Here is a 20,625-nt window from a genome sequence, read left to right as displayed (position 1 = left end):
TGATTTTAAATTACGAGTGGTCGATATTTTTTTATTTTTATTATTATTACTATTATTTATTTATTTATTTTTTTCTTTCATTATATACGTATATAACTTTTAACCACGAATCAACCTCGTCTCTCTCAATTTTATATTCGTTTTATGCAATGCAATAATATTTCTCGTTATTCCTAGAATTTCGTAATTTAATTCTATCTAATTTTATCGACGTCTTCTCCCGCGACCGATGATTTCTAATTACGATTTCCTTTTCAACTCTGATGATCAATTCGCGAGGTTCCTCTAATCGACTAATTGGCACTAAACCGATTTGATATGAAAGATATGGAAACGCTTGAAATTTGAACAAGCTCTTCTTCTTACTTGGATAGGACTTTCCAATCGAAATAGCTCTACGAATTTGTGCTTGATTTTCCGAAACGATTTGATCGAAGCACGATGAATCGTTCGATCGAAATAATTAATAATTGAGATCGAGCTTCGATGATTTTCGATCGATTGAAGAGAAGATGATAAATATTTAACGATGCCACTTAAAATTTCTTGAAATTATCCATCGTTGATAAACATGAATCACATTTGAAAATCGAAGGGCTCAAAGGAAAATTGGCACGAGTGACAAAATTTGAGATATATCGAGATGGATTATTCGATTATTCGCGACTTGAAACTTTTATATTATCGTAGAATTTATATAAATTATATATATAAATCAAGGGATTCGTGAACCATGTTCTAAAGAAAGATACATATATCAGAATCAGTGTATTCAATTCAATTGTGAAAATAATTTTAATCCTAATAAAATTTTCTTTAAAAATTTCATAATTTTTACCCTGATTTTGGAAAAAAATATACTCGAATCATTCTTCCATTGAGCAGCTCGATTAAATTTTTAATTAATTATCATTGTTATCGCAATCTCGTTCCAATTTTTCTTTCTCTTCGCTTCGCCTTTTTGTCAATTTTCTTTTATCATCATTTCGTAAATCGAGCGCCTTTGAGCAAAAATTTCACGTGACGCGGATAAAGGACGCAAGAGAGAAGATCTCGTAAATATAGAACGGTGGAACGACGTTGAAATTTGAAAAGCGCGCCAACGATCCGCCGATCGATCGCCGGCCAACGCGCAAAACGGAAATCGATTAGCAAGCTTCGAGTGGGGAATGAGTGCCGAAACGCAGGCTCCCGTTGGGATACGCCTCTTCGAGACGGATCGCTCCAACACGTTGCCTAGAGTAAGGCCGAGTAAAGGATTCACAACCATTCTAGATGTACAGGCTCGCGATTTAGATTCCATACGCTTCGAAACAACGTATCTCTTGCTGCCATTCCAATTTCGATTCGAATACACGATTCGAGACATTGTTATAAATTCTATTCATAATATTTACATACATCGTTAATAAGTAAATCTGACACAGTGGATCCTCGGAATTCGAGAATATCAAGCTTCGAATTTAAGTTCATTAAATTTGTCGTAATTGTATAATAATAATAGATAAATAATTTCTTCAAAGTAACAAAAGTTGATACGAATAATAATGATTTTTTTTTTATTTTGAACGTGTGAAATTTAAATTGAATTTATTTCAAATGAAAAATTCGAGGATCTACTGTAATATTAATAATTCTAATCAGTTTGTTGATCTTTAACTCTGATTTAATTTAATGAATCATTCGTTCGCACAGAATATGGACATTACCTTAGAAATATTGAAAATTATAAAATTATAGTACGGATATCGTGAAATTATTGCGTTTATCTCCTTTTCTTTTTCTATTTCTTATTAAAATTAACGATGTGCGTTATTCGATTTCTAAGGTTACGTTCATACATGTTTCACGAAACGAAACGAGATTAATTTAAGGATTTCTACGAATCGAAATGGGAGGAATTATTGCTAAAATCAATTCTTCTGCTAATAATATACACGAACGCACGTTGTCGCACGTTGTCTCGCAGCTTGTGGAAACGCAGATCGCTCGTCCCTTTCGAAAAACCGAAACTGAAAAAACCGATATCTACAGCTATCTAAACTACGTATACGCACGTGTGCAACGCGTGCATTTATTATGCAAATATTATCCTTCGTTCGTTCCTAACTAGAACCACGACGCGATTTGCGTCCGCGTAAAAAATTTGTAACAATCGTAATCGTATTATCGATCATTAATATTCACAGACTTAACACCTTACGGGCTAAAACTTAAATCTATGAGTTTTATTTCATTTTTTTTTTTTTTTTTTTTATTTCTTTGGTGCGAAGACACATCCTGGAGGCCATCGCGTCATCGCCTTCGTCATTCCTTGCGTTTCATCACCAATCACTTCGAAATTATTAATTCAACTACGATTCCCCTCCCCTCCTTGGTTGCAAAAATAGCAATGATCTAAACAATAATCTTCGTCTTTTGTAGCGAAAAAATAGCGGTATATTCTCCTCTTAATCTTAAATAATTTTTGCAACGTGTGAAAGCACTATGATCCACGATCTTTTTTTTTATTTTATTTTTTTTATTTTTTTTTTTTTTATTTTTTTATTTCGATATATTTTTCACCGTCGAAAAAATATCCTCTCTCCTTCTCCCCTTATCTTCAATCTCTGAAATATTACACCATCGATTTCCAAACATTCGAAGTAGAAATAGAAACGCTGAAATGGTATGTACCGGCACGTACATTCGCGTGACACGAGCCTGCACAGGATTTTGATTTCTTTTCTTACTTTCGCTCGACGAATCGATCGTTCTTCTCCAACAAACGTTAACAAAACGAAACGTTTCTCGATCACTTCATCGCGCAGATCTGGGTAAAATGATATTTTTGGTATAATTTTAATCAACACTTTCAAACGATGCAATTTCATCGAATTATCGTAAAGCAACATTGTATCGCGGGATACAAATTAATTCGGATAACGTGCTTCTTTTTAAAGACTAGCTTTTCGTCTCCAATATTCTTCTTCATTTTTTTGTTTTATTTTATTTTTCTTTTTTTTTTCTTTTTTTTTTTACATAGTTTCAAACGTCATCTTACCCGAATCTGGATAAACATGACTTAAAAATACATTACATCATTTATCCTATTACGAACGAATGCTGCTTTTTTTCTTAAACGTGCCACTTGGATATTTTTTTTTTTTTTTGTTCCTTACGTTTAAAGTTATCACGTTGTAGGAAGGCGCACCTTGTCACAATTTCTCGTTCGGAATACTGGTAGATGATCGAGACTGAGCTTTGTTCTCATCGTTTTGTTCTCGATGTCGAACAAACCTATCTTGCCCCTGTAAATTCACGAGAGCCCATTCATTATTGCGTTTCGCGGTATAAAAATTTCGATAATTACGCGTCTCGACATCGAAAAAAAAAAATCACATTTTCTGTACAATCATAGTGATTAATCATTTTTTTTTTTTTTTTTTGGAGTAACTTGGTGTAAAAATATCGCAGACATTCTCGATTTAATTCGATCGCTTTGGAAAATATCTTCGATGCACGATCCCGCGATTGAAATTTCGAAATTCGTATTGCGATTTATCGCGGGACAAGTCTTTAGAAAAAGGAATTTTTTTTTTTTTATATAATATCTCGTAATAAACGTATAATATTATGTATAATATTATTAATTTTGATTTATTGCAAAATTGTGAGAGGAATATCGTTACAGATGAAATAGCCGAAGAAAAAAGTTTTTAATATTAATATTTAATTTTTTGCTTGATCAAAGATCAAATTTCTTCAGACGCTTATCAAAATTTAAATTGAACTCAATTATTGATTTACACTTGCTTCTTTAATAATTCATATCGTATTCTGCGAGCATTAAATAAATATGTATTCATTAAAAATAATTTAATTGGAACTTTTAAATGATCTTTTTCTTCCTCTTTTTTTAAATCGGCCATATCATGTGCAGCAACTTAATAATTCATTTATTACGGACCAGTATAATAGTGAAAAAATGGTCCATATCCAAAAAGGAGCAAAATTATTTACCAATTCTCCTTTCAACGAATGCAATTAAAGCTCAAAGTGCAATGTATCGCAGTGGATTAAGATGAATCAATAAATAGTTAGAAATCGGAAACGTAAATGCATTTATCTTCGTTGCTGGAAGTTTCCCTAAACGCTGCTATTGCTTTCGAACGATTAATTTTAGAAACGTAAATAACGGGGGATTATTTTTTCAGTAATTCCTTCGGCGTCACTCCCTCGCTGGGGGGTGAGCCCTTGGCAGCAGTCAGTATTCCTCCTCATCCTCCTCGAACTCGTCCTCTCCCAGAATACTGTACGAATGCAACAGAAAACTTGTAATAGAAAATACAGCAGGGCCTCTTTGTCGAATCGTGGTTACTGGAACATTGCTTCGAGGGAAATTGAAATCTTTCGTTATTAACAAACAAACTTTTTCCCGATATTATTCTCAATCTTTTCTGGAATTTCAATTCGAATCATATTTGATCATTATATTGAATATTCGATTAATGATTGAACGTATCGTTTGAAATTTAAGATTTTTTGATATTATAATTTACATTGGATGTTACAAACGTTATAATTTAGTTGTGACTTGACAGCAATGGAAGTCGGAGACATTGCAAATTTTAAATTTTGAAGAAATTCCTCGAAGCAATTCGAAAACATAGATGAGGTATAGGTTCTTCTAGCCACACTGGGCACTGCATACATACACGTTACTTACTCTTCCTTCCTTGCGTACTTGTCAATCAAGTTGCGACCTGGTCCTCCGCAAGTCTTGCCCATCGGTGGACAATACCAATAGCATAATACACCGAGGGACACTCCGAAAACAACTGTAGGCACTACCAAGGCTAACACTAGATGCCTCAGATTTTCATCCCAAGAGTATCTAAGAAAAGAAACGGAAATCAATAAAAATATATATACATAAAACGTGAAACAAATTCTTTTCGTAGTACAAGTTATAATTTTACAATGGAACAGATAAAAAAACTTCCAGCACAAACAGAATCGTTATTAACGATTAAAATAAGTGTAATTTCCTACACAAGAAGATGCAAATCTATTGAAAAATTGCGATATAATATACTATACTGCATTAACCTACATTTAACCGCGGAAATGGCACGCGTTCGTGTTTCCGTTTGCCAAGTTGGTCACGAATGGAATTAATAATTATACCTTGCGACGACAGTCTCCGGATGTGTTCTGCTGTAATAACAAGGGAATATTTTCCCCATGTTCGAGTATCCGTAGTTTTTGGCGAAGTCGGAACAGTTCACCCTGGGCGGGTAACCGCAGCCCTCCGTGTTCACGAAAAACTTCGTGTCCGAAACGTCCCACTGTATGGAGCCCAACGGTTTCGCAACGAATTCCTCGAACGACAGCCTCGTGTAGTTCACCCTGATCTGATGGCAACGAAGCGCTGCGCTCGTACAACCTGTAATTATTGCACAAAAACGATCTCATCCCAATCCTCCAAGTCCATGTTCAACGTGGCGAACGTGGCTTAATTAACTGTTACCTTCTCTACAGCTTGCCCACGAGCAATTCTTCAATCCCTCGGCGTAAACGTGATCGGTGACGACGCAGGCGACAGCGTGCGGGGAAAAGTCGGCCAGGATCGTGGTCACCGCCGGTTCCACGATGAACGGGATCAGAAAGAGGAAGGCGAAGACGGCGAGTATGGCCGTGATGCCCAGGCAGAGGGAGGTGTAGAATTTAGCCTTCTCCACCAATGTCACCACCTCCACCACAGGCAGCACCCCGCCTATGGTGCTCGACTTGGTGTCCTCTTCCTGGGCGCCCATGATCACCGTCGACTCGTCGGAATCAATGATTGCTCTGTTGTACGGGGCCGTTTCGACGACCCCTCTCCCCTCAAACTTGTGAAAAACTTTGTCCTCCTCTCGCCCCTCGACCACGACGATCGTTATGGATATTGTATCGATCCTTGCTTCCACGGAAATTTTATCTTTTCCACGGATCGTTTCCTTTCTGTTTGTTGTTAGCTTGGAATTCGACGAATCGTCACGCTCTTCTTTCTTTTTTTTTTTTCTCCCTCCGCTGTAAATAAATAGATGGTCGACGATAAGATTGTTTGATTAATTACACGGCAAGCTTGTGCGGCTCGAATACTTTCAAAACATGCGCTCTCAAGCGACGAGTATATATATATATGAAAGATCTGTCTAGGCTAGTATTATGCCAATGGTGCAGTGGTGGTGGTGGTGGTGGTGGTTGGGATCGATCATTTACCAGCAAGGCACGTCCTTCGATTTTCGCAAAGTGGTTTTTTCTTCTTCTTCTTCTTCTTTTTGTAGTGTTTGTAGTGTGATTACAATAAGAGTTGCTTAGCCTCGATACAAAGAGCTATATGTAATAAGTGGTTCTTATCTACTGTCACGGCGAATCAATCAGAAGGGGGACACTTAAAAGCTACCGACGAATGTTGTGTCACGTGTAAAAGACGCCGAATTGTTTCTCTTTCGTTCCTTTCTTTTTCTTTTTTTTTTTTTTCTTCTTTTTTAATTCCTTCAGTTACGTTTTCCGTCCGTTATTCCGAAAAATGATTGGTCGATCGTCCAAATTCAGGATCCTTTTCCTTCTTGTCAGCAGAAGAGAGACAGGCGAGAGCTGCGTCGTACGAACTTTTCGAAGCGATTCATCCGCGCACGCTCTGTTCGTTGTCCAGGCGACGCGGATATTTTGAGAAAAAAAGCACGTGCGCTCTCGAAAGTTTGCTTTTTACCTTCTTCTTTTCTTTTTTTTTTTATTTTTCTGTGCAGGCAGTGCGAGTAGAAAAAATCTTGTTGCTTTCTTTTTTTCTTTTTTTTCCTTTTTTTTTTCTGGTACTTGTTCTTGACCGCTTGCTCTCTCTCTTTCTTCTTCTCCTTTCCTTCCTTTCTTTTTTTTTTCTTTTTTACTTGATTTTTTTGTTCAAAGATAGTTTCGCGCTTTTTGCAGAAGTATTGGAATGTTTTGTAGTTTTTGTATTTTTTTGCAAGATGAGAATTTTAACCACGCGTTCCCCCCCTCCCCACACCTTAATAATGCCCGCGCAGGGAGAATATCGACTGACGAGCCGGACTCTCCTCCAGGAGGGGAATGCCTGTGAACAGAGAGAAAAATTTTCAAGAAAAATTGTGAACAAAAGTTGCGTGGAATCGATTTCGAATATAAGATTATATGCCCGAGCCTTTTTTATCACGATAACTCTACTTTAATAATTGTGTAACGATAGTGCAGCAAATTTCGTGCATCATCGATCCTCATCTATCCTCTTTCCATCCATATTTCAAAAAGTTTCAACGTGTCTTCAAACATATATAAACTTATGTATCTTATACATATACAAGGATACCCCTATCAACCCCTATTTAACACGTTACGTGTTCTTACGTGACGGATCTCAGAGCGCCATAGCGGAGTTTCCTCCGCCAGCATCCCCCAGGTTACCCGAAGCGCTCTTCTCCATGGACGAGAGTGCGCCAACGGTGCCCTTGAATCTCATCTTAGCGTCGTCCCCAACTACCACCGTCTTCTGGCAAAAGATCAACGTCAGGCAACTGACCACGAACAAGATGCTGGGCAACAGCAACGCGATCATGAACTCCTTGTACGTGTTCTCCAGATTGAAACGGGAAACAACGATCCCCGTGTTGCTCTCGGCGTAGTAACAAGGGAATCTAGCTCGCGCGTTGTGATCCGACCCGTCCTTCCCGTACTCGTGAAGAAACTCCTTGCACTCCTCCCTCAAAGTGTTCACGCAACCCTCGAGATTGATCAACAGACGGCTCTCGTTCGCTATGATTAGGTCCTGTTCGGGGGGCGCGACCATCCTTGTCTCGTCCAACGGTTTCGTAGCGAATATGTTGAGATAGGAGAGATAGGTGAAGTTGGTGAGATCGGTGAGCAGATCCTTCTCCAACACGGACCCGTTGATGCAATCGACAGCCTCGACGCCCAGGGTCGAGTTGAATATCCCGTAACACGAAGCCATCATCACGTCCCCCCGATCCTCGTGCCATATCTCCCGATTCGTCTGCACGTCTATGGCTCTCTCGCATTGGCTGAGATAAACCTTGTCGCCCGTCAACAGGATCATGTTCTTGTTCCTTGTCGGTATATCGACGCATCTGCGATCGCAGTTGTACGGCGTTCTGATACGCTCGCAGGTACCGCGATTACAATTGAACAGGCCGTCTATGTCTATGCAGGTTATCTTGCCTCGTCTACCCGAACACTTCATCGGTGGATCGGTGTCGTGGAATATGCACTCGAACGCGTCCGTAATGTTGATGCACACCCCCGACGAGCAGTTGAACGTGCCTGTCAGATTTCGACACTCGTCCGCTATGCATTTCGATTTCTTCGCGTTCTCCTGATCGATCCCGTAACAAGTCTTGTTCGTCGTGTTGGTGCAGTTGGCCAACAATATCCTGGAACCGTTTCTACGTAAGTTCACGTGGATCTGGACGCAGGGGCCCGACGTTTTCGACAGGCACCACTCCCCGCAGCTGCCCCATTCACAGTTGTCCGCGTTCACGGCGCGTATGGTCGTGCACATGACTGGCACCTCGCTTATACCCGATTGGAACGCCCTGGTGCTCGGCATGTAGATGGCAACGGTCAGGTAGACCAGGGCGACGGAGGAGAGGACCGCCGTCATCTGACAGATGCAAATCGTCCCGCATATCCGCCCGTCCTGCGGCGGGATCACCAAGTTCTCCACTGGCACTTGCTTAGGCATCTCTCTCTCTCTCTCTTTCCGCTTCGATTCGATCACCAACGGTCAACGAGGGAACGATCGATTCAGCAGTATCCTGGTTAAGGTTTACATCGTTACTCGTTTCCTTCGCGCTCTTCCAAACCTTCGTTTCTCTCTCTCTCTCTCTTTCTTTCTCCCTTAGACTTGGAAGAGATCGAAGAGGTGCGCAAGGACGTTCTATCGATACATAGAAGGGGTTTTTATAGGTTTCGTAGACGATCGTACGTACCACCTTCCATGGAAACAAGCGAACGGTTAATCAACAATCCTCCATTGTATACGTTTGTTTGCTCCAGCTGTCGGCCGATCGATCTCTGCCTACTCCCTTGTTTGTTTTATCGTTACAACACTTGGTTCCTTCTTGGCGGATGGAATTCACTTTTCGAGAAATGGATGTTGAGAAGAGGCTTAAGGTCAGGCCAACCTCCGCATCTCGAGGAATATTCGCGTCAGATGTTTCTCGCGGATCCGTGGCACGATGCTCTTTTTTGCTCGGCAGGAGACGAGGCTGGCCGCGCGCGTGTTCTGCTTTCGTGCTCGCTTTGCGCCTCGTGCAAGGTGCGCGGCCCGAAAGCTCGAAGCAACGCGCATCGATCGATGCCTCGCGCATGCTCCACTTCGAACTGCAACGACGCCGTGTACTGCCGCATTTGACGTCATCCATGTACCCTCGTGCCATCAGGGGGGCATTTCTGGTAAAGGATAATCGTCCAGAGATGGCGGGATCCGGTGGATCGGCCGTCGTAATTGAATCGTTTCTTCCGATTGATGGAAAATTTCGATGGACGAGTTCTCTTATCTTCTTGTTATGGCTCCATGTCGAAGTGTTCCCTCGTTTGAGAAGAATGATCATTTGATAATCGAGGCAATTGAATTTTAGTTGTCTGTCGATGTTTTTGTGATAAGGTTATATCATTATAGATTCGTATTATAGATTTTTCTTCGAGGATTAAAAATAATCGGTCAATTTGCAACTTTTTTCTTTTACGGATAATTCGTGACTCGTAAGTTATCGTCATTAAGTGAAATATTATTTTAATTGTGCAACAAAGTATGGCACGTTTCAATGTAAAAACGTTGTGCACGCAAATACAACTTGTCGTTCAAACTTTATTCGAATATACATTAGATGAAACTGGGTCGAAGATTCATCGTTGAGAATAGATGCATTATTGATTACAATTATTCTTCGAATCAGAAATTTCAATCTGTTGAATATTCATTTTAAATTTTATAGTTTTGACGAAACTAAAAACTTCTCATGGAAGATTGAAATCAAGAAGGAGCTTCGATCCGTCGTATTATTTCTGTGAAATAAAATTTTATATCGAGCATCTATTGCTAATATTCTAATTTCAAACGTTTTTATGGAAAAAATCATATTTGCTATCGTGTATTTCATTTCTTAGAATGCAAATTGTCATGCAACGTGCTCATTTTAATAAACTATCTTTCGTGATATCGATGCGACGAAACGTTAATGCGAAAGAACGATTCGGAATTTTTATTCCACGCTTTTAAATTAAAAAGAAAAAAAAAATTAATAAATATGAATCACGAGAGTAAAATTAATTAAGGAAAATAATTTTTCCCTTCACGACGCGCAATCAGGTCAGTTTTTCCTTCGAGATTATCAGTGGTGCGCGATACTAACCACCGCAACTGTGACACACTTTTCCTCGCCATAGGGGCTTTCAAGGCAGGTGACACAGTTTGAAGAGCGGGGAACAGAAGTATAGAAGACAAAAAGCACGAAGTTCAAAGCATAATTAATCGCTTTGAATATAATTAAATATAGAAACCTTTTGCCCCTTCAATTTTTTATATCCCCTTTTGCAATACGATTCTTTCAACAATATTTCCCAATCCGTTCACTTTCAATTCAAGAAACAACTTCTATTATTCGTTTATAGACTTGTTATCACAAATTATTCTTCGCTTAATTTTCGCTTAATATATCAGCCATTACAGAAACTCGACAATTACACCACTCTCGTTCCACGATCGTGGCACTTTCTCGACTCGAAAAAAAAGAATTTTCAGAAATCCTGTAACGAGAACGAGAGGAAAAGGGGCGAGGAAATTGAGACGCGGCCCTTCTTTTTTTTTTCTTTTTTCCCTTCCAACGCGGAAATTGCCAAGCCAGAGATCGCGATAATACATTCGTTCCCGCGAAACTGCTTAATTATCAGCCCACGTTTTTCCATAACATGTACGCTCCAGTTTTTTAATTCCCGCCAAGTCGTCGATGCCGCCGATGAGGTTGTGACACAGTTTCCTCACCGTGGCTAGGACCTTCGTTGGCGGGCTGACACAGTTCCAGGCGAAGGTAACGGAGAGAAGGAGAGAGAGGGAGAAGAAACCTGGGGGTGGAAAAAAAAAGAAGAAGGAAGAGGGAGGATGAAGTAGAAGGCACGACGCGTTAGCACGTAATGTAGTTTATCGAGCGTTACCCGCAGACGGTGTGGCACCTGCTGTTTTACGCCTTCTTCCTCGAGATCTTGGTCACACGCGTCTATTACCTGCAATTCCATTATCTTTATTTCTTTCTGGATCAAAGAAACATTTCTTTGAACGCTTCATGATAATTTATATTCCTTTGAATTTGTCGAATTTGAAGTTATCTTGGAATATCTTATAATGTTGCAGATAATTCTTGGCCAAATAATAATTAGAATCACTCATGATTTTCAATATTTGTATTTGTTAATAATTTTTATTATTTTAGCCTTTCAAAATATTAAAAATTGCTCTAGCGATTCTAATTTTGACTGACCAATTCACCATAATACATATAATATTCCCGTATATTTCAAAATTCTCTATCATCCCTTGTAAATCTTCGAAACATTAAAATTTATTATTCCAAACTTCCTTTGTTTCCACCCAATCGTGTTTCCAGTTAAACGAGAAGGCCACTTCTCCCCTCTTCCCCCTTTCTCCGTTTCCTGCATCCTTTTTGTCGCGCCGCGGCGCTCGTTAAACGAAACACGACACTTTCGTACCCTCTCCGCCGCTCGTGGCATAAATATTTCGGGCCAATTCTACGCCGTTCCCTCCGATTTCCCAGACTCGAGAAGCACGTACACGCGAAGGAAAGTACACTCGGCTTTTCTTTTTTCCCTCTTTCTCTCCTTTTTTTCTTTTTTTTTTCTCCTGTTCCTCTGCCGCGCGGCAATTTTCTTCGGGCAACGTTTACTTGGTTGGCGGTGCGAGGTTTCGTTTGAAATCGTGGAACGCTTCGGGGAGAAATTTCTATCGCCGCCTTTTCCCTGCCAGGGGAAAATTATTATCGCTCCTCGTCCAAAGTCCTCGTCGTTGTTGTTACTTATTGAACAGCTGACGATCCAAGAAGATCCCCTCCTTGCGTGTATCGATCATCGCGAATCGATACGTAACGTAGCCGCGATAACTTTTGTTGGGAACGAGCGCGTGTAATTTTTATGATTGTAGAACGTGTGGAAGGGGGAGGAAGAGAAGAAGGGGTGATTGAATGAGTTTTAAGCGTATGGAAGTGGGACGAGAAAGTGGAATGAAAGTATAATAACGGTACAGTTCTTTCGATTAGTACGATAGACGTAATAAACTAGGGAAAATTTTAACGCGTGTTTAAAAATTGAAACTAAAATTTTCTCGTCTATTGTTTCGTCTTGCGAAACCTTTTCTTTTTTTCTCTTTAATTATATTCGAAATTAACTTTACCTTATCTTGAAGATAGAAGAATATATACGAATGTACAAATTTCGAAAGTTAGTTTTATTTATTAAAAGAATTAAAATTCATTATCTTTCCACATCCTTTTCACGCGACTCGAATAAAAATAGATTCTAAAAATGGGAAGGTATTTCATTCGGACAATTTTAAAATAAAATGTTAACAAAATTACAAAAGAACGAAAATGAAAGATAAAGGTTTAAAATACTATTTTATAGCAAAACGAAAAAAAAAACAGATAATCAAGAACACGAAGAGCACTTGTACTACTTCAATCACATGTGATCTCATCGATCTAATCCAATCAACTTCTGTCTTCGACACGTTACACGAATCACAAGCTCGAAAACGAGAAATTCTAATTTCAAACTATCTTTCTCTATCAATTTCAATATCATTTTTATCCTCTATTCAAATCCACTCTGTATTTTAGCCTTACCAAACCCGTAAAATACGCTTGATATAATACACCGAAATTAGAAACGAGTTTTATAAACGTGAATGCACGCCAGTTTATCACCACGTGCTGCGTCCAAGAATAACCCGTGCCGATCGATCGGTTAACGATCGTCCACTCTAGTTTTGCACCAAATCAGCTGCACGTCGTTACACCTTTAAAAAATTACACCTTTACATCCCATACACCATGATAAACAAATCCATCGTTAAATCCATCTCAGATCTTCGAAACGAATCGAACGAATGTCAACGCGAAAGACAAACATCGTCGTTCCTTCTCATCGCAACGATCAAACACGAACCGCGCGTTTTTCCTCGAATCGAGCTCGAATCATGATAAATATCACTCAGGCTGTTATCGACAACCACCTGTCAAACAGTTCTCCGCGTTGTTTACAGCCTGTTTCGAGGAGGCAGAGTCGCAGGCACGATCGCCACGGTTCTCGCCGCAGTGCCGCTAATCCGCACGGAACATCCTCGACGCGGGAAACGAAAAGCGCGTTTGTCCGCGTTTGTGCACTCGTCAACTGATCGGTTTACTTACGGTGAAACGGCGATGGATCAGCGAGTGGAAGAAGCCCCTGGAAAATCCGCTTTCCGCAGTCTCTCCCTGGTCTTCCTGAGGGAAACAAATATGGCGGTGCGCTACCACTGGAGCTGCGATGGCTCCACCTCGTTGTTGCCGTATCGTACCAGAAAATCAATACTCCTGTTGCCCACCAATACCGAGGCTTTTTCCTCGAAACTCGCTCACATCCACTCCGCAACGATATCTTCCGAGGAACTATAGGACTGTACAGGGAAAATACAGTGGATAGAGGTGGATCCGCTCTCTCGCTTTATCTCCGCCGTTTCCCTCCCTCTCTGCCTCGATCGTTCGTTCGACGGGGGTTTATACTCTTCTCTGTCTCTGTCGTTGCCTCTATTCCTTCGTTCAACGGTGGGAAAAAGTGGCCTGAATGGGAATCGGAAAATCAGATTTCCTGATCCCGTTAACCCGGCCTCGACGAGTGCTATCGTTCCTATTGTCGCCTCGGTTTACCACTGTTTCTCCTTTTGCTTCTTTTTCTCTCTATCTCTCTTTCTCTCGTTTCGTTCGTGATCGATAGCCAGGGGCAAAATGCTTTTCTTTCGTTGGATTCTTGTTCTTGTTTTCGGGAGGACAAGCAGGAGCGCTTTGGAAGGATCGAAGTGACGGAGGGCGCGATGATCGATCGATCGATCTTCCTCGTTTTTCAATCCCTTTGATTTCGAATGGATGGAATCGAGACGGCTGATTAAAGTTTCTGCAACAATGGAGTGGAAGTTAGCCTGCATTCTCCTCTTGTCAGGATAGTTTTAACGGGGGAGAGGGGAGAGAGGGTGATATCGATCCGACAGTCGGAATTCGATTTTGCGGCATTTTTTTTCCAACCCCAATTTTTAATTCGCGCGGGGTTGTGGTCGGAGGAGTGGGGATAATCAGACGGAGAATAATGAAAATTACTTGGGATACGGTTTTTTTTTTAATTAATTAATCTTCGAGATAGGTTTAATTAGTCGCGAGTTTCGGATTCGAAGGATTTTTTGTTAAGCAGCCAGCTCTTTTTTATTAGCCTGTTTGGTAAAATTAATTACAGGGCTGTTCCGTCACGATTGAAATTCACGCGGAAATGTTAAATTGCTTTTTTTCCCTTTAATTTTTAAAATATTCTCTAATAATCCTTTGTTATAAAGATCACGGTGAGAATGATGAGACGCGATTCAATTTCGCTTTTGGATTAAATACTCCGTTTTATTTCCGCTTAAAAGTAATTTTATGAAGTTTCGTCGCAGTTGAAATCGTGCTTCTCGGGTTGGAAATAATTACAAATAATATTGCACGAATAAAAAAAACTAGTGTTGGTCCATTCTCGCGCGAATAAGACCTTTTCATTCATTCATTCATTCATAAATCGACGACAAGAGAATATAAATAAGAAACAATTATATTCCTTCCTTAATAAACTTTACTTTCCTTCGTATCCGAGAAATGTAAAATATAAACAAAATATAAATTGGAAACCTCGTGGAAATATATCCCCGATAGTGTAATCAATATTCGTAGTATTCAACCATCGGATTATACAAAATATTTATGTATATACACGCCAATCGAGAGAGTTCGCCTCGCCGTGCTTTCATTACCATTCCACCGGTGGAAGTGGAAGAAACCAGACAGCAATATTCTCAGAAAATTGTTTCCGCGAGTGGAACATTCGCCTTTCGATTTTTACACACTGTTTCGTAGACATTTTCAATATCTCGTTCCATTCGTTTCTTTCTTTCGACGAAGAAGGAAAATAATTTATTTCCAATAATTTGTTCTCGTCCAAGCCCACAAACAAACTATCATGACTTCGTTTCATTTTGTGCAAGGTAATAAAATCTTATAATAAAGTGTGTCGTGTGCCTTTACATATGAAAATGGGAATCCAATTTATGTTTTTGTTATGTAAAGTTTGAGTTTAGCTTAGATTAGAAAGTTAAGTTAGGTTAGATAATGAATGGAAGGAATATTCCAAGATTAAATGCGTACCGGGCTGAGATTATGTTCGCTTAACTTAATCGTAACTTTGTTAATTCTGAAACTGATGCAAATATTTGATCAAAACTTGCTTGGAGAGAAATATGCGAAACAAAATGATTGAAAAGTATCTATCGATCAAACGATAGATGCAATTGCAATGGAATAGATCCATCAAACATCTCTATCTAGAAGAATATTCTTCTAAGTGTAAGTCCAAATGAAATGTTAATGAAGAAAATTCGTTTTATAATTTTCTACAGTTTTCTTTCCTTTTTGCAGTACTATTTACGAATAAAAGTATCGAGAGAAGCTTTATTATGATTGCCTCGTGTCCCTAGATTTTTTTTTTTTCTTTCAAGCGGAAAACAGACGGAAAATAAAAGAGGCGAAAAACGATGCCGCCGGCGATTAATCAACACCGACTTTGTCTACGGTTTTTTCGTCGTACGGAAATATCCTCCAAGTTCTTATTATTGGTGACAGAGTTGTTGCAATGATTATTTTTTAACCCTACCACGACTTTCCAATTTTTACGTTCCAATTTTGATCTATCAACAAAGGGATGATTCAAGAAAAATTTTAGCCACGTTGAAATTGAAATGTTTTTTTCTTTTTCTATTTCATCCGAGAAAAATGTAAAATTAATTATCTCGTAATATCTCTATTTTCTATTTTTTTGATTTATTTTATAAAAAAAGGAATAATAGAAACGTCTTTCTTTTTATCCAGATGTGGTGGATATGATCGTTGGGAAATTGTATAGAAACATATCAAAAGATAAAGAAAAAGAACAACATTGGGAAAGATTATATTTGTTATAAATCAATAATTTCAATCTTTCGATTTCGAAAGATTCTCGACATTTTTCTCCGCCGGACAGGAAATTCTTTTTAAATTTATTTATCTCCATTCCGTCGACATCCTTTCCACTCCACAACGTATTCCAGTGAAAAAATTTTTACAAGAGTTGGAAAGAATAATAGGACTCGAAAAAGGACAAAAGAATCACGATGACAGTCATCGATGAAATTATAACGAGAGAGTGTATCGATGATTTAATTTCTTCCTTCTCTGTTTCGTTTCTTTGCACGATGAATAATAACCAATTGGCAAGGCCGGCGATTGCTTCTGCAGTAAGAAAATAAATTAGAACAGTTGGTTCACGTGCCAAAGAAATTGGCGTTGAAACCTCCTGAGAATTGGTATTTCCGTGGAGGTTCTCCTCCGGACTCACAAACACACAATCGATATGGTAACGATGTACGTGTGTACGAGAGGTAATACTTTTAATACTGTTGAGAAAATTCGGGGAAGTTGTATATCAGCTGTACGAAAATAACCACCTGTCTCGTTGGTTTTCCATCGATTTTCCGTATTTCCTTTTCAAGTTGACACGTAACGGAAAGAGAACGAAAGGAAAGAGAAGGATTTCAATATGTTTGAATATACATATATGCACAATAGTTTTGTTCGTATATAATTAAAACAGTTGTGAAAAAAATAAGATAAACTCGAAAAATTAAAATTTTCAAGAATTCTTATTTGTTTTATTCCGAATTTTATTGTTAAATACAGTTTTTGGCCGAAAAATTAGAACTATTCCGTGTTTTTAAAATCTAAAGATCTAAATGAATGGTCATAAATTGCAAATTTTATTAATTATTGGTATATTTTATATATATTTATTAATATTTGATATATTATATATCAAATAATGTCTATTTTTTTCTCCATCATTCAATATGAATCCAATTGTCTGAATTATACATAATATCGAACATTTCTAAATTTTCTAATTCATAGTTAAACGAGATTTTATTTTTCAACTCTATGACAATCAATTTACTTTCCACCATAAGCAAAGTATTATTTTTTTGAAAATAGCATCAAAGAATTTGTTAAAAATCCACGGCATTCATTATGATACTTTTAACCAATATTTCCAATTAGATAGAAAATTTCATTTTTTTCAAAGAAAATACATTTTTTACAACTTATCAAAATATACTTATTTCATCCCATAATCGACGCAAATTTCTTGTAAATTTTAAACGTATTTGTAATCGTAATGATTGGGGGACGAAATAATATATATATATACCGGCGTTTAATGCGCGCGATAAATTTCAACTGCAATACATCATACACACGTTGTATCCCACGAATACACGTTTCTATCGCGCGATAATAAAATCAGCGAGGACGATTTCACAAGAACACAATTGGTGATTTGTCACGGCGAAACGCTCGCTTCCCGATCCGGATGTAATCGCCCGTTTTTTGAAACTCGCAGCAATATAAAACTCGTGTTGCACGCGAGAATCCAATTATTATCATCGTTATGTTGAATTACGCGATCGGATCGCGAGGTACATCGGCCGCGTTTTCATTTATGATTTAATGAAACTATTCATCGTCGCCGGGACGCAGGAATTGTGCTTTCGCATCGTGAATTACACCTCGTGATACCGTATCCAAACCATTTCTTTGCCAATGGTTCGTGGAATCGATAGCGAAACAAAAACTCTTCGTTCGAGCATCGTCGAGCGCCGCCAAATCGGTTAAAACTCTATTCTCAATCGCGTTCTTATGGAAAATCGCGTTTATTGTGAAAATGATTTCACTTGCTCCAGGAAATGGAGATGATTTTTTTTTTTTTTGATTGGAAAAAGGAGAGAATGAAGAAGAGAATCGAAGTGATATCGTGAGAAACGAAATATTTATGAGTTGAAGGAAAAGAATGTTTGGAATAGAATAAGAATACGTGGCCACCCAAAGAATTTTTGAATGAAAGAATGTATTTAGAAATAAAAAGTGTAAAGGATGGAATAAAAGAGAGAGAACATATAAAAAATTTATTATACTTAATAATACTTGTAATCAAAATTATGAAATATTTATATTTTACATTCTTAAATCTATAGACCAAAAACTTTTATTTCATCACTCTTTTTTTCTTATATAAAATAACGCAAAGAGAAAACGAAAGATTAATTTAAACACGTCGCCTCGTTTAGTTAGAATTATTCTCTTCAATGATTTCGAAATCTTGAGAGAGATTTGAAAGGACGCAGGAGTTATTATTATTATTAAAAGGATCCACCTTTGCATCCTTTTTAATCGTTGCTCTTGCCAGTTGCACGTCCACCTCGCGCTCCTCTAATTGCAGTTGAACCGTGCTTAGCTTAGTCGTAGATTTATCGGCGTCATTTGCATTTGACGCATCGCGTAATGTATGCAGATTTTCCGAATGAAATCAGTTACACGGAACTCTCGTACACCGGATGGAAATTCGGGATGGAAATTCATCTTGCCCTCCGAATGATAAACGAGTCTACCTCTATGCAAACGATAGATTTATCTCGTGCGCATTTCGAATTGTGTCCAATCAGGGATGGGACGAGGAAGCGTAAATGATACGTAAAGAGAAAATACGTTCGTAAAGTTTCGAGATGTCGGAAAGCTAGATGAGTCGACAGCGAAAAGTTATCGGTCGCGAGCAAATGGGAAGACCATTTGCTGCTGTCGAAGACCTGGTAATGTCATTTGCATCTGACACACTGTCAGTTAACTGTTTGAATTATCAATAAATTCAATGGACGTTACAGGTATTATTGAGAACGTCCTATATTTGTATACAGGCCAGTGACTTAGAACAATAATAGCATTCCATTATTCACTTTTTACAAATATTTTTATATTTATATTAAATCTCGTGGAGGAATATTAAAAAGGCCACCCTCTCGATCCAAGATTTCGTCAGAATTTAATTTAGAATATTCACTCTTGCTCGTTAAATTTCATATCTAAATTCGAGAATACTTCCTTCTACACGTTTACTCAAACTGGATAGAAAATTCATCGACAGAGGCTCCTGTTCCATCGAGCAAAGAGGAGCTGAAAAAAAAGACCATCGATGGAAAGGGAGGGTAGTGTCGCAATTAACAACATGGAGGATGTGTACAGGCGTCGTTATCGCATCGGATATTCCTGAAGGATTATCGACAAATCCGTGGAAAACAACGTGCACGGATGCACGAGAGGAGAGAAAGACGGAAACGGTTTGGCCCACATTTCGTCGGCTCATTGGCTCCCGGCCAATTTTCCCTAGGAGCCCATCACCCTAAGAACAAATCAAGCCTCTCTGGAACGACACCAGGTTAAATTGCTAAGGCCAATCTTTTCTCTGTCACCGCGACTCTTCCGAGCCGCGTTTCTCTCAAAGTACATTTCACAATGGCGATTCATCCCCTTTGTGGAATCCGCTCGCCGTCCGCCGCAGGCTTCGAAACGTGGAATCATTTCTCGGGTCAAAGAGAGGCGTTTATTCGCGAGGAAGAATCGCGAATTCACGGAAAGTGAAAGAGAGAGAGAGAGAGAGAGGGAGAAAGTGGAGAACGAAGTCGAGTCACGTCGGTTCCAACGGCATCGATCCGGGATCAGACAGTTTGGCAGCCATTCGTCACATCCGGCGAACAGCTACGGGGCGAATACTCGAAATTCATTGTGGATTATTACCAAAATTCCTGACATTCTTGCTTACAAGCCTTGTTGACTTCCACGTACGTGATTCGTCGCGAGCCGCGCACGGAATTTCGGCCAGTATTATATTATTGCGTTCTGAACAGTTGTCTGCCACTTGCCGCTTCCGTGTCGTCGAAATTTTAAAGGCGGGATTGATTTCTGGGATCGCGTGAATTTGTTTATCGTAAAAGAAACGATTCGAGTCAATAGAGAAAATTATTTTCGCAAATGAGTATCCAAATAAAAAGAATGATGTTCGATTTGTGATAAATATTTTAAGAAGAATTTGATTTATAGGATAATTTTTACTTGATATAAGAATAATAAGCGCATTTTCATTTGTATCGAATATTCCTTTGTGAAAGAAGTGGAAATTACACGTACAAATTGCAAGATTCATCGGCCAACAAAAGAGTTTAAAAGCTAGTTAAAAGTTGTTGGTTTCTCTAGACCGAAACCAATCTTCTTTTTCGTACACCGTGAAATAATTAAAGGGGAGCTCGTTCAAGTTTCCTTGGATAAAATCGGCGAGGAAGAGATGACTCTTTGTGTAATTATTCTTTAATGAATTCTCTCACTGCATCGATTCGAGGTATCAAACACCGTAAAAAGATATTCCCTC

General features: G+C 38.8%; 3 protein-coding genes across 5 annotated transcripts in view; 1 reads left to right on the top strand and 2 right to left on the bottom strand.

Moving 5' to 3' along the window:
• Window positions 1–20,625, top strand: part of LOC550899 (UPF0769 protein C21orf59 homolog) — an 85,371-nt gene that overhangs the window by 28,066 nt on the left and 36,680 nt on the right. The gene's annotated exons all lie outside the window — the stretch shown is intronic.
• Window positions 3,910–6,651, bottom strand: LOC102654970 (protein tipE). 3 transcript variants are annotated; one of them, XM_006570856.3, is made up of 4 exons: window positions 5,513–6,651; window positions 5,170–5,428; window positions 4,698–4,876; window positions 3,910–4,292 (listed from the first exon to the last, which is right to left on the bottom strand). In XM_006570856.3, exons 1-3 carry the CDS (start codon window positions 5,796–5,798, stop codon window positions 4,705–4,707), a joined length of 717 nt encoding a protein of 238 aa, XP_006570919.1. In that variant the 5' UTR covers window positions 5,799–6,651; the 3' UTR covers window positions 3,910–4,292; window positions 4,698–4,704.
• Window positions 7,400–8,740, bottom strand: LOC100577273 (uncharacterized). The gene is given in 1 exon segment (NM_001327949.1): window positions 7,400–8,740. A coding segment is annotated over 1 exon segment (1,341 nt).

Source organism: Apis mellifera, linkage group LG1, assembly GCF_003254395.2.
Source record: "Apis mellifera strain DH4 linkage group LG1, Amel_HAv3.1, whole genome shotgun sequence".
NCBI lineage: Eukaryota > Metazoa > Arthropoda > Insecta > Hymenoptera > Apidae > Apis > Apis mellifera.
Note: the sequence above shows the minus strand (reverse complement) of the source record. Positions and strands in the feature narration are given on the sequence as shown.